Consider the following 14,152-nt stretch of genomic DNA (forward strand, 5'->3'; position numbering starts at 1 on the left):
CGTGGTCTGTATTAATAACAAGACATCCTATACCTGGGCAATAATGAAAGTACCATGTCATTAAGTTATCATAGTTTAAATGCTGTAATAAAGCAGCATTGCCAGCTCATTTATTTGCATTTGTATTATTAAGTATTGTAGTTTACGACCGCATTAGTAACGTTCAAATGGTCGTTTGCAGTGGAGAAAGTGGAGACTCGTGTAAATCCATATTTATACATTTGTATAGCAAATACCAACAATTCTTGCTTCTTTAATATTCACTTGAATCCATCCGTGGCTGTAAAACGAAAGCCAGTGCGCCCTCTGGTGGGACCATGTAGTACAAACGAATCACTGCTGGCATCTTGCCTCAACTCCGGTTTGAGAACCATGTGGCAAAAAAAACACGTTCGAGCCACCGATCTATAATATTCAGCCCTCCATGAGCCCCGTACGTGTCGAAATGTGACGAAGCATAATCGTTTGTGATAAAAACGCGTACAAGCCAGCCCGCGTCAGACTCGACGTTCATTGCTGTTGGTGATGATTTTTTATTTTTATTTGATTGCCTGGTCTACGTTAAGCATTGCGGAGTGGATGAATAGCCACCCACTTTGCTGCCTGTCACCCCCTGGACAACATAGCTGATGCCTCGTTTGACCGCAGGCTTCCTGAGCTGGGAGGCTGCGTTCGGCTTTCACTCGTGTTGCCATGTCCGCCAGGTTTCTCCGCGGAAAATGGCCTTCTGGTGAACTTTTAACATCACTACAGCAAACAGCATAGGAACATTAGAAAACATTAGAAAAAGCTTTAATGTTGTATGATATACCGTTGTAAATACATAGAAGCGTAAAAAAACGCTCACAGTTAAAAAAAAAAAGTATGAATCCTTTTTTCCATCGATTCGGTGCTTTAAAATATGCATTTTCCCCAAATGTCCCAAAATTAAAAAAAATCTTCCCATTGGACGTTTTTGTCATTTGCAATTTTAATCGATCGGTTCAATTCTGATAGCACATGGCGACCGGAAACAACCAAGCGCAGTTCAGTCTCAAACCATTTGGACTTGACATATCGTGTAAATATATTATGTATATATATGTATTATATATTATGCTTATTTGTATACCTTTGTATTTAATGTTACTGTTTGTATTTTAATGTTACTTGGATGCACCATGGGTCTGAGAGTAACGCAATTTCAGTTCTCTGTATGTCCTGTACATGTGGCAGAATTGACAAATAAAGTTGATTTTTGACTTTGAAATGTTGGAAGCGACGCGATTTGTGTATTGGAGCGGTTTTGGTGGCCGTTCCGCTTCGTTCCCGCGGATCTGGCAACACTGGCTTTCAGCCATCTTCCCCGCCGGTAAACGTTTCGCTCCGTTCAGTTCGGCGCATTATGCGCGATGGCTTTATGACGCACAAAAGGCAAAAAAAAAAAGAAAGAAAGAAAGAAAGAAAGAACGCGCGAGCTCGCGGCCTTTTTTTTTTTCCTCGCCAGGCTGACTGCGGTTTTCAGTTTTCTTTCTTTTTTTTGTGTTGCCTGAATTCTAGCATGTGCTGCATGTGACCACAGGCGGGGATGCCGAGCGCGGGGTCCAGCATCAGAAGAGCAGGTGACTAAATTCCGGTAAGCCTGGACGTTTAAAACAAAACACGCAGACGTAATATATATTTATAACCCACGCCACGAGACGCGAAATGCCTTTATGCCGCATGCAGACACCTTTCAAACGAAACCAGCCGGCTGTCAGGTGGTCGCGTCGAACCCGTCCAACCCGGAGAGGCAAGTTTGGCGCACGACCGTGCGCTCATTTAAACCGCTTCGTGTCCGGTGCGCTGCGTGTAAAACTGAAAACCACGTTCAGTGGGGTGCGAGGTGGTTAGTTTTATTGCTGCACAAACTCGGAAGTAATCACGAGATCTCACTGATGCACGAAAATCGGTCCGAATGAAGGAAGTGAACGCGCAGCGCGCACAATCTGTTTCAAGTTGGAGGTAATATATATATATATATAAATTAACAATATTTTTTTTCTTCTCCAAATAAAGCTGTTTGAAGACTTAAAAAAAATATATATATAGTTAAAAAATGCAGCATTCCGCATTCTTCATGTCCTGGCGGTGTTGCAACGCGCCTTTGTTCCGCATGTTGAACGTCCTTATGTAAGTGACAGCGGCGAACCACGCCGTGATTAAACGGTTGTGTAATGTCGCTCGGGTCGCCCGGCCTGGACTCGGGCCACTCCTCACATGCGCACTCGGGAGTGGACGCTTCGATTTCGGCTCTTATTTCTCGCTGTTAGTCCGAATTAAGGCGACGTGGCCTAAGTCATCGGCCCGAATGACTTGTTTTATGATTTAATTGTACAAAATGATTGACATTCTTCAGACATTGTCTTAATCTGGACCAAAAAGAAAGACATCACTCATTTATAAATTAAAAATGATGGTAGGAGCCTAGTGGGTAACACACTCGCCTATGAACCAGAAGACTCAGGTTCAAATCCCTCTTACTACCATTATGTCCCTGAGCAAGACACTTAACCGTAAGTTGCTCCAGGGGGGGACTGTCCTTGTAACTACTGATTGTAAGTCGCTCTGGATAAGGCGAACTGTCTGATAAATGTAAAAAACGAAAGTGCAAAACATATGCTTCCGCCCACAGACCGGTTCGAAGAAGAAGAAGAAGAAAAAAAGTCCCCTCGGATATTTGTGGATGTTGCATGAATTTACAGTGGTGGCCTAGCGGTTAAGGAAGTGGACCTGTAATCAGAAGGTTGCCCACAGGTTCGAACCACAATCCGCCAAGGCGCCACTGAGGTGCCACTGAGCAAATCACCGTCCCCACATACTGCCTGTCATGGCTGCCCACTGCTCACTAAGCGTGATGGGTTAAATGCAGGGGACAAATTTCACTGTGTGCACCGTGTGCTGTGCTGCTGTGTATCACAATGACAATCGCTTCAACTTCACTTCGCTGTAAGCATCATTATCGACCCCCCACGTTGTTGGGATACTTGCAGACACGTGCTCGCAATATTTCAGCGCCAAGTTGCACGTTGGCTCGGCACCGCGCTCATATTCTGTGCGCTGCGTCTGCTGCAAGTTGCCATGGCAGCCATCACCCTGAAAATATGGTAGTCGTCCTCGTGCGGTGGACCCTGGATAAGAGCATGTAGATTTGGGGGTGGGGGGGGTTGCCAGTTAATTGTCATCAAATGCTCGGATGGAGACGACCAAGGTCCTTCTGTCTTTCACTGCTGAAAGATGTCCGTGAGTCACCGTATATTCTGTTGCATGGTTACAAGCTGACATGGCAACTGTAGCTCTCGTATTTGGAGGGAAACCATCGGAGCGCGGTGAGCATGGGCCATTTGGGCGCCGAACGCGGGTTGTGAGGCGTGGCGGTCGCGGCCAGCGGCAGGATTCCTCGCTATTTGACCTGGAATTTCTTTTTGGGGCAGCGGCGTTGGACACATGGATGCGTTGGGACGACTGCAGCCCGCCGGGCTGCTCGCAGGAGATGCCACGGACCGGAGCTTCAGCTTCAGCACGCTGGTGAGTGTGACACTCCGTTCCGGATCCGGGGGGGGGGGGTGTAGCTGTCGCCCCCATTAGTGCTCGGTGCAGCTGCCCCGTCATTAACATCCCTCCTTCCTGGAGGGGGAGGCGCTGGTGTGTGTGTGTGTGTGTGTGTGTGTGTGTTTGGCAGCGGATGTAACCCTCCTTCCCCACCCCCAACACGCACTCACCTCATGAATAGATAATTATTTGCTAAATAAGACTAAGCCAGTGTGACGGCGTGATGTCAGCGGACCCTGCTGGTACGCCTGCTCGCCGCGGGGCTCGCTTCCAGTTCTCCGCGGAGTTCTGACACGGCTCCCATGTTCCTTAGTAACCCCCGGAAAGATGGGGGGCGGCCCGTTCATTAGTATGGGCCACACCGGACCGGCCGGGAAACAGGGCTGATGTTGTGCCCCAGGGTCACATGACGCCTCAGCTGCTTCCGTCTCTCTCCCACCCCTTTCTCTCTCTCTCTCTCTCTCTCTCTCCCGCCGGCCCGCAGAAGAAGCTGGCGGCCGAGCCCGACCACACCGACGTCAGCCTGACAGCGGCCGAGCGCGTGAGGGCCCTCAGCAAGATGGGCTACAACATCGAGATCAACGAGGACATCACCCCCCGCCGCTACTTCCGCTCGGGCGTGGAGATGGAGCGCATGGCGGCCGTGTACCTGGAAGAGGGAAGCCTGGAGAACGCCTATGTGCTCTACAACAAGTTCATCACGTACGCCATGCTCACGCACGTGCTCGCATGCTGTAGCGGTGAAGTGGCTTTAAAAGTTTGTAGCATCTTACATAATACACGTTTTCTGCTGTGACGTGATGACGACATGAGATTGAGGCTAGGCGGGAAGAAATGGACCCGCCCTAGCTGGTCCGTGTTCGTCCATGAGGGGTTTTGTTTGCAAGATGAACAAGTCCTATGCAACTTGATTGGGGGTGCTAGTCGGTAGCTGGTAACGAACGGGCAAAACCCTGGATACCCTTAGCTACTTCACGGACATCTAACACGGAAGTCGCCATTGTAAGGCACTCCGGGTGGAGGGGGCGTATAAGATTACCTGCCCTACATCAGTGCCTGTTCACAATGGCTATGCCAGTTGGTTGCAATGGTTTGGACAATGCTCCCTCGCCTCAAAAAAAAGGACCGCAGATACGATCAGAGCTGAATTTGAGCCTGGAGTAAACAGGCGAAGTGACATGCTGTGTATTCGTCATGTCAGTGAACCCAATGAATCCTGGATTCTATGAATCCAGGCCTCTAGAGTGCGACCAATTTGATCACGCAAGCGAACTAATTCTTCATTAGTGCGACTTTGAGCAACAGACACCCAGTATACATCCGTGTCGTATTCTGAACCAATTTACCTCATTTACCTCGCGAGCCCGAGTACAATGCTAAAAAAAACAAAACGTAATGCATCTATAAAACACATTACATGCAGTAAGTTTACAAGTCAATCTTGCCTTTAAAAAGGAAAAAAGTGAACCCGTAGAACCGCGGCGTTGAACATGATGCCGTCAGAAATTTGGTCTAGGACACTGGAATCAAATTTACGGCGTGGGGTTTCAGCCCTGCATATTTAAGGAATTAAAGCAACTTTTAGGGGCAGCCACGCGCCGTTTGGCGTGATCCGGCCACCCCCTAATCAAAATGGCTGCGAACCCGCTAGGTTTAAGGTGCCACTCTGATTTGAAGGACAGTTGCCTTTGATGAAGTGTTTTGCATGCAAGTTTGATGCGACGAGTACGCTGTTCTTTCTGTTCAGCTTGTTCGTGGAGAAGCTCCCCTGCCACCGGGACTACCACCAGTGCCGCGTGCCTGAAAAGCACGAGATCATGAAGGTGAGCCCGCTGTGACTGGTGGGGCCTTGTGGGAGGCCCGCCAGGCTGCGGCATGCTTGGTCCCGGAGGGATCCCAGACGTCCCCAAGTCCCCAGAAGCCTCAGTCGATGTGGTTTTAAGTGCTGCTTTGCTGAGAGCGCCGTCCTCAGATCCCCTGAACACAGAGGCTTTAATGTCAGATTAGATTTTTCAAGGGCTCCGTCTGAGAAGGCCATTTAGCGCATTGATTTTTGGACACATTTTGGTCACTGCTGGGCACATGCTCATAATTGCCCCATTGCCATTGATCTCATGGATTTTCTTGCTCTCCTCCACGTTCCTCAGAAATTGCAGGAGGTCGCTTTCCCACGGAAAGATCAGCTGAAGAAGCTCCTTCACGAGAAGTACAGCAGAGAGCACACGGAGTATCTAAAGAGTCAGGTGGGTGGAGCGGCAGTACGGATCTTCTTGTCTTTAGCCACGTAGCTCAAGCCATTTCACTTGGGATGCTGGTAGACTGAAGCAAAGCTCTTCAAACCAGCAAGCTATGTACGCAGTGCATGTTATTTTCCATGCAAGTGTATCTTTGCTTAAGTCAAATAGATTTCTGTTTTCTGCTTGATCTTGTTACTGCTTTTCGTTTTTTATATGTTCTCGTTTCATGTATACATGAGCCTGTACTGACTTTGGTCACCAACATGCTGTCAAATGTACAATAGTTCTTAAATTAGGAATTTGGCAAAGAAAACCTGCATCTGCCACTGCACGATAGTATATCATGGTCCATTTTTTTGCGGCCATATCGCTACTTACACATATTGTAAACATTTCACATACAAATATTATGCATCTGCCACTGCATAATATTTGTATGTGAAATGTTTACAATATGTGTAAGTAGCGATATGGCCGCAAAAAAATGGACCATGATATACTATCGTTCTGCTATATAGAATGATTTTTTTTTTTTTTTTTTTTTTGCTCTGGTATTGCCAGAGTGAAACCGAAGACAACAGAGATAATAAACAGTTTATTAACATATAAAACCGTGGCCATCACTGTCCTCCTTGGCTCCATTTTCAGCCACTTTGCTCGCGTCGCCCCGTGAATCGTGTGACGTGGTACTGCCAGCACCTCCGCGGCCCAGAAAGCCCAACCTGCAAAAACACGCGAGACCTATAGTCTGACGTGAAATGCATTGTCCCTCTGCCATGATGCTCCATTGAACCAATAAAAGTTACGTTATCATAACTTCGGCCCGTGAGAAGTCCCGCGATTGGTTTACTTAGCAAAATAAAACCAATCAGCTCATTGACAGGCACGGGCTACGTGAACAGGCAACAGTGGTGATCCGCACATGCACACATGCAAATTTTTATTGGGATGGAGAAAAATGATCCGCACATGCACACATGCAAATTTTTATTGGGATGGAGAAAAATGGCCAAAGCTCATGACAGACAACGAGCAGAATTTTATCGTGTAATCGCACAGCCCTACGTGGAAGCATTTGTGAGTCTTTGGTATAGAAACAGTTTTGTATGCAACTGGCTGTCCTCGTGTTGGTGTTCTTAATGTCGGGGGGCATTAGAGGTGTGAACCTTCAATGGTCTCATGATTCGATTAGGATTATCGGTGCCTCGACACGGGATGCATCCCATAAATTCCCTACACTGTCACATGATTTTTTATTTTTTTTCCCAGATACATGAGTTAAGGCCTCGTTCACCTGGGCGAGGCTTTGATTCGCTGCAACGGGCAGAAAAAACGCCTGGTTCAGACGTCCGTGGCATCAAGTGAGCGAGGACTGAACGCGGACCGTTTTTTTCTGCTCACTGGAGAAAATCTAAAGCTGCCGAGGGGCTCAGCGCGAAAAAATAGATCTCTGGACACTCAGAGACCATTAAGATCAGCCTTTCCCTCCATTCCTGCTTTTTTGGGTGTGTTTCGAAGTGGCACTAGCCCGCTTTTTGATTCTATTGGTCACGCGAAAAAGCTCCGCAGGTCAAAGTTCTACAAATATCAACTTTGACTGCGGTGCGAGAACAAGGCCGCCGAGTGGCACGCCGTGCAGCCAGAAAATCACCAAGCACCGTCAACGATTGTGGTGTAATCGATGCAGAATCGTCCACGTCTGCGTCACGATGCATCGATTAAACGATTCAGTACGCATGGGTGTGTAAACATTTATGTGTGGGCTTTCAGAGCCAGAACGTGGAGGTCCGCCACTGTGGGGAGCAGCTGCAGAAGTTGACCCTCCTGGAGGAGGAGCGGCAGCGCGTGGACCAGCTCCGGCGCATGCAGATCGAGTCGGAGCAGTTCCGCTACTTTGAGGACCAGCTGCGACGGCAGGAGCAGGCCAGCCGAAGAGAGGAGATCACCACGAAACTGGCCGAGCAAACCGACGGATCCTGTCTGTCCCACTCGCGCCTCGACCCCAACTGCAACAAGCAGGCGCCCGTCAAACCGCCCCCACGTCCTGTCAAACCTGCCTCCAGCTTAGTTGCTGTACAGAGTGAGTGACCATAAACACTACAAGTTTGGTGTTTAATGGAAGATGCGCTCCATTAATTCGATGGACATTCCTAGATGCTTCTCTATAACAGAATAGGGTATTTTTTAACAGTATTTCTTCATTCTCGCCTTTTGGTACATCCAACCAAACACCGTGTTAGCAATAACCTGATCCTAATGAAACATTACAAGGAATAGAAATATTCATACAGGGTGGTTCCCCTGGGACTGAGAATCCCTGGTCACATGTGCATGCACACTGTGAGCCTTTCTGAGTCGGTCTAGTTCGTTCCACTTGAGGGTTAAAACAGCACTAACCGTATCCTGTTTCCCCAGGCCAGCGTGTGGAAGGCCTCAGACGCGTGCTAATTCCCCGAGACCTGACTTACAGGTTCCTGGCGTTGGCCGACAGCAACACTGCGCGAGGCATCGAGACCTGTGGGGTGCTGTGTGGGAGGCTGGTAAGAGAATGTTACTGCTCTTGCTTTGGACCATTGGTGTGGCAGTCTAGCCGTGAAATAATATCACTTAGAATGCACCAGAATAAACGTGTTTGATGATTATGTGACCTTTGGTGTGTTTATTAAATGGTGTAAGTAGTGATTTGAATAAGGCTTTTATTCAATATGCTTTTGGCAAGTTATAATGCGGAAATGGAAAACAGCGTCACCTAGTGTCCAGCCCATGTCGTCTTTTTACAAAAATGGAGATGCAACAGATACAAATTCAAATGAATACAAGTGTTTAATATATAAGCATTGTAGTTTATGAGAGTACTAAATAACTATTTAATTTTATTGTTTTTATTATGTATTATTTTTGGTGATCATCTGCAAGGGTTCTATTAAAGCCCATAAAGATTCAGTTTGAGGTTTAAGGCTAGAACAGTACAATCACTTTTACAAATTGAAGGTGTCAATAGGAAGTGCCTGATGATACCTTCAGCCTATATGTGTGATTGCGCTGTAAGAGTAACCAATCAAATCCCATAATGTAAATTTCTCTGCAAACGCATTGGCTAATCGTTTGCATTTATGTAAATGACCTCGTGCAAGTGGCAGCTTGAGTTATGACTTCGTCTGAACGTACCTTTACGATCACTTCCTGTGACTGATGTCTCAGACGATTGCCCAAAAGAACGTCCAATGACCTTGTAACTCCATTTTATGCTGCATACATAAAATGGAAGTGTCTGCCATCATTAAGGCTTACAGTAAACGCAGAGTGCTTTTAAAAAAAAAACCCTGTTTAATGATTAACATTTAAATGCACATGCTCATTTTGTAAGTATTGCAAAATGATAAATCTGCTCCATTTTTTTCCCCACAGTCCTTAGTCAACTTCCTAGTTTCCATTGATACTGCGGGGGTGTCGCAGAGTAACAATACCTGTAAATCAAGCACACGCCAAGGACGTGGCCTGGAGCTAAACATTGCGCTTTATCACTGGGCTTGGCCTCTTCAAACATTATTACATCCATTATGATTGCAGAGGAATTGCGGGGTATAAAAAGCAGCTGTCTTATCGGCTTCCCCCTGGCCGAAACCTGGCATCAACTATAAAGTGTCTAACGCTTTCCAGCTAAATTGAAAGTCATGCAAGTCAAAAATTCCAGTGCTTTCTCATTAACAGACGCATAACGAGTTTGTCCTGACCCACGTCATCATTCCCAAGCAGTCGGCTGGGCCTGACTACTGCGACATGGAGAACGTGGAGGAGCTGTTCAGCTACCAGGACCACCACAACCTTCTGACCCTGGGATGGATCCACGTGGGTGTCTTTGAGCCATCATTTGCACCCACTGAGACCATCACCCCTACACAGCTTTGCCAAAAGCATTAAGAACACCAAAAACAGAAATACAGTCGCAATATGTCCAACTGGCACTTTCGATTTGGAGCTGAAGCGCTCTGTGCCCACCCCCCCATCGTGTTTTTATTGAATATAAAGTGCTGAATCTGACCAGTAGTCATGCACCACTTCTTTGAAACAATCTCTACAGTAGGTGAAAGGCTGCTGTTAAGGGCACCCTTATTATTTATACGTCCAGTTGCATAATCAACTCTCTTGTTTGCCATGGAAACCAAAGTTTTTTTTTTTTTTTTTTTTTTTTTATTAAAGAAATGTACAGTCACCGCTAGCTGCATTGGTCACCTGTTCTTTTTTTTTTTTTTTTTTTTTTGCATTTTTCTTCTTATGTGTTTTTAACACATTTTTTTTGTGACACAGACACACCCGACGCAGACGGCCTTCCTCTCCAGCGTGGACCTACACACTCACTGCTGCTATCAGCTCATGCTGCCAGAGGCCATCGCCATTGTCTGCTCTCCCAAACACAACGAGTGAGTATCTGCATGGAGCAGACGAAACCAACAAGTTCTTGAATAATCATACATTTAAAAAAAAAAAAAAAAAAAAATTCACACAAATTCTGGTTTTCACAAAGTTTGCTGCATCAGTGTTTTTAGATCTTTGTATCTGTGTGTAATTACAAGCATTTTATAAGTTTTAAAGGCTTTTATTGACAGTTATATCAAGTTTATGCAAACGATTTGCAGTGGTCAATATTTGCAGTGGTCAAGACCTCTACGATTCGCTTTGGCATGCTGTAAACCAACTTCTAAGCCAAATCCTGACTGATGGCTTGGAGTTTGTCAGAATTTGTGGGTTCTTGTTGGTCTCTTGAGGATTGACCACGAGTTCTCAACTGGCTTAAGGTCCGGGGAGTTTCAATGTTTTCAACTTTGGCCTTATGGCGCGGCGCTCCATCATGCTGGAAAAGTGTTCTTGGATGGTTGCTGGATGTTTTGGTACCATTCTTTATTCATGGCTGTGTTCTCTGGCACAATTGTGAGTGAGCCCACTCCCTTGGATGAGAAGCAGCCCCACACAGGAATGGTCTCAGGATGCTTTACTGTTGGCATGAGACAGGACAGATGGTGGCCCTCGCTTTTTTTTTTTCTTCTCCGGACAATCATTTTTGCAGATGCCCCAAACAATCGGAAAAGGGACTTCATCAGAGAAAATGACTTGACCCCAGTCCTCAGCAGTCCAATCCCTGTACATTTTGCAGAATATCAGTCTGTCCTTGATGTTTGACACCAGGTCATCCACCAAATGTCTTGGCCTCACTGTGCATGCAGATACACTCACACCTGCCTGCTGCCATTCCTGAGCAAGCTCTGCCCTGGTGGCACCCCGATCCCACAGCTGAATCATCTTTAGAAGATGGTCCTGACGCTTGCTGGACTTTCTTGCGCGCCCTGAAAAACTTTTCACAACACTTGAACTTCTCTCCTCTAAATTTTGGATAATCCGAGAAATGGTTGATTTACGTGCAATCTTAGTAGCAGCAATATCCTGCGTTTTTTTGCAACGCAGTGATGACTGTGCGTGTTTCCTTGCAGGTAATCATAGTAAACAGAGGAAGAACAATGTTTTTCCTTTTAAAGCATCCAGTCTGCTATTCTAACTCCATCTGCATGACAGAATGACCCCCAGCCTTGTGCTCGTCAACACTCTCACGCTCTCACTTTTTGTGGCAGGACTTGGGATTAAGGACAGTTCATCTGAGGGACAGCACGCTTCATAACATCCTGGAGTATATGCAAATTGTCATTCTCAAAACGACTGCATACATATCACAAATGCTTTTTTTCAGTGCTTTTAACTATACTTAAGTTGTCTTTTTTTTTGGCATTGGAATTGAATTGAATCTCTGCAAAAATACAGGAACCTACCAGCAAAATGATCACCGGTGCATAAAAAAAAAAAGAAAAATTACATTGTTGGTATTTTAAATGAATGCCAACCAGATGCTATGGGCTAGTGTGTCATTAGCCGTGTTTGTGTGAGCCACCTTTTAGTGCATTTTTTGTGTGACGTTGACCAAGCCCTCTCTTTTGTGTTCAGCACAGGGGTGTTCAGACTGACCAGTTGTGGAATGGGAGAGGTGGCAGCCTGCAGGCTCAAAGGCTTTCATCCTCACTCAAAGGACCCTCCACTGTTTACGGTACGTCACGTTACCCTGTAGTCCTGTTTCAGTGCCGGCCAAGTCCATTTTAGGAGGACACTTTGTGTTCTTTCAGGCTTCGTACGCTGCTTTAAATCTGATTTGTCTGTTCTGGTCACAACGCTCATTCAACTTTTTACAATTAATATTGCGATTTGAGATTTGTCCAATCAGCACACAGTAGGAAGTCTGAATTGAAGTTCAGTATCTTTTAATTGAAATGGTGCTCCCTTACGAAACAAACGTTATATTGCAATACATTGGTAAATATATATCAATATATGAGAATATATACATTTTTCAGTATATATAATAATATATAATATTATTATATAATAATATACCAATTCAATATATGAAAATGGTAATAATTGCAATATTTTTATATATTGTCATATATCCTATTTTAGATATTTATATTTTTTTTACATATAAAATATATTATTATAGAATATCAACCTATAGTACTATGTTCAATTCACAATATGTGAATGCACACGAAATATATTATCACATAATATATTGAGAAATATATTTTTGTTGTGTATGGGCTCGTCATAAGCGTTGTGTATAAATTCCTCTGTTCATGAAGGCTTTTTCATTGACGTGAACTTTTTGCGGTCCACAGGTGTGCAAGCACGTTGTAGTGAAGGACTCCAAAACCATCGTGCTGGACCTCAGGTGACACGGGAATACCTTAATACATAATTAAAACAATCCCCATATCTATAGACCATATGTCCTATTTATACATTTGTTTACATGAAGGAATTTGTATTTATTTATTTTCGAATGAGGTGGTATGAAGTGGGCTTGCTTTTGTTACACTGGCACTGGAGATATAATGAGCTATAAAAAAAATTGCAAACATTTTTTTTTTTGGTGATTTTATTGTGGAATTTTATTCATATGCTGTGTTAATAATACACAATTGGTCTAAATAGCATTCAGCATTCTCAGACTTGTTTGGGGGTCAAGGGCCTCCAGCAGATGGGGCTGTGGGGCATTGGAAACTTGCAACTTCCAAGGAATCCCTTATCAGTCCACCTTTAACAAACTATGACGTAAAGAAAGTTATCGCCTAGCTCAATCTGACAGTCTGAATGATATGGAATTCTTTCAGAAATGGCCATGTTTAATGCCTTTGAAGAAAAAAATAACTTTCCTGGAAAATTGAGAATAGAAGGGTCAGATGCTAGTAGTTTGCCTTTTTCATAGTGTAAACTCATCAGTATTTTCTCTTATTTTTCCTCATGTGAAAAGTTTATTCCATGAATTGGGAGTAAAGCAGTATTCCATTTGAAACTTGAATACATATTTTTTGTGTGCTTAACCATCAATTATACATTATTACCATGCAACTCTGCTACTCTGTGTCTTTTATTCAGTCATATCTGTGCATACAGTTTTAAATGTTTTTTTTTTTTTGTAGTAAAGAGTTTTATTCTGTATTGATTGCTTACTTTCTCGTTGTATTGTTAACCTTAAAGCCATTATTTGTGAGTAATGCCTACTGAACTGTTACTGTGATTGTAAAGCAGGGAGTGTTAGGAACAAGACACTCGTAAACCGAGGGTGGCTTTTTCAAGAATAAATAAAGTACTTGTACCTTTGACACCTGAAAGGCCTTACAACTTTTCTAAGGAAGTCATCATTGGCTCAAGGGCCCTAAAACAGATCTCAGGTACATACATACATTTGAGGTGGGCTGGTACCTAGTGTCCCAGGATGGGTTCTGGTATCCCCAGCTCTGCGTAGGATGGATAGAGTGAGTGAGTGAGTGAATGAGTCAGGAAAGCAGTGTTTACCTCGAGCAGCCAGTAAAAAGCCTTTGATATCCGTATCTGTCATCGTTTGGGTCGCGTTTGGAAGTCGTTTGCTTTGCAATTATCTGTTTCTGCTCTGTGTGTGAAAGTGGGAAATATGCTGCAAAATGATGTCAGCCTGCACATGTTGTAATGTTGTATGCAGTGATTTCATGAGTGTCTTTTTTTTTTTTTTTTTTTTTTTTCCCACTGACGTTTTGCTAATAAAAATATCATAATTAAACAAATCTGTGTTTGTCACTCTTAGTGCTTCAGCATTGCCTCACCGCATCTGATTGTGCAGATCATCGTTTTACATTTACGGCATTTATCAGAAGCCCTTGTCCAGAGTGACTTAGTCCCTCAAACAATCATTAGTTCGAGGGACAAGTGCCCTGGAGAGACTCAGGGTTAAGTGTTTTTCTCTGGGACACAATGGTAGTAAGTGG

At 44.6% G+C, this 14,152-nt stretch overlaps 1 protein-coding gene across 4 annotated transcripts; it reads left to right on the forward strand.

Annotated features, from left to right (window-relative positions):
* Positions 1-1,339: 1,339 nt before the first annotated feature.
* stambpl1 (STAM binding protein-like 1) lies at positions 1,340-13,879 on the forward strand. Of its 4 annotated transcripts, none has more exons than XM_028970306.1 (11): positions 1,340-1,615; positions 3,453-3,546; positions 4,055-4,272; positions 5,318-5,393; positions 5,718-5,813; positions 7,578-7,887; positions 8,223-8,347; positions 9,519-9,656; positions 10,116-10,228; positions 11,804-11,898; positions 12,527-13,879. In XM_028970306.1, exons 2-11 carry the CDS (start codon positions 3,466-3,468, stop codon positions 12,604-12,606), a joined length of 1,332 nt encoding a protein of 443 aa, XP_028826139.1. In that variant the 5' UTR covers positions 1,340-1,615; positions 3,453-3,465; the 3' UTR covers positions 12,607-13,879. The 4 variants fall into 4 exon arrangements, with proteins under 4 accessions (XP_028826139.1, XP_028826136.1, XP_028826137.1 ...); XM_028970303.1 differs by lacking the exon at positions 1,340-1,615 and adding an exon at positions 1,671-1,771; XM_028970304.1 differs by lacking the exon at positions 1,340-1,615 and adding an exon at positions 1,673-1,771 and having other exon boundaries at positions 11,799-11,898.
* The last annotated feature ends 273 nt before the right edge of the window (positions 13,880-14,152 follow it).

Source organism: Denticeps clupeoides, chromosome 2 (genome assembly GCF_900700375.1).
Source record: "Denticeps clupeoides chromosome 2, fDenClu1.1, whole genome shotgun sequence".
Classification (NCBI taxonomy): domain Eukaryota; kingdom Metazoa; phylum Chordata; class Actinopteri; order Clupeiformes; family Denticipitidae; genus Denticeps; species Denticeps clupeoides.

Coding starts and splice junctions, on each gene's coding strand:
- stambpl1 (XM_028970303.1), top strand. CDS start 1,695: ATGCCGCATGCAGACACCTTTCAAACGAAACCAGCCGGCTGTCAGGTG. Junction 3,547..4,054: donor GCTTCAGCTTCAGCACGCTG/GTGAGTGTGACA, acceptor GCCGGCCCGCAG/AAGAAGCTGGCGGCCGAGCC. Junction 7,888..8,222: donor CAGCTTAGTTGCTGTACAGA/GTGAGTGACCAT, acceptor CTGTTTCCCCAG/GCCAGCGTGTGGAAGGCCTC.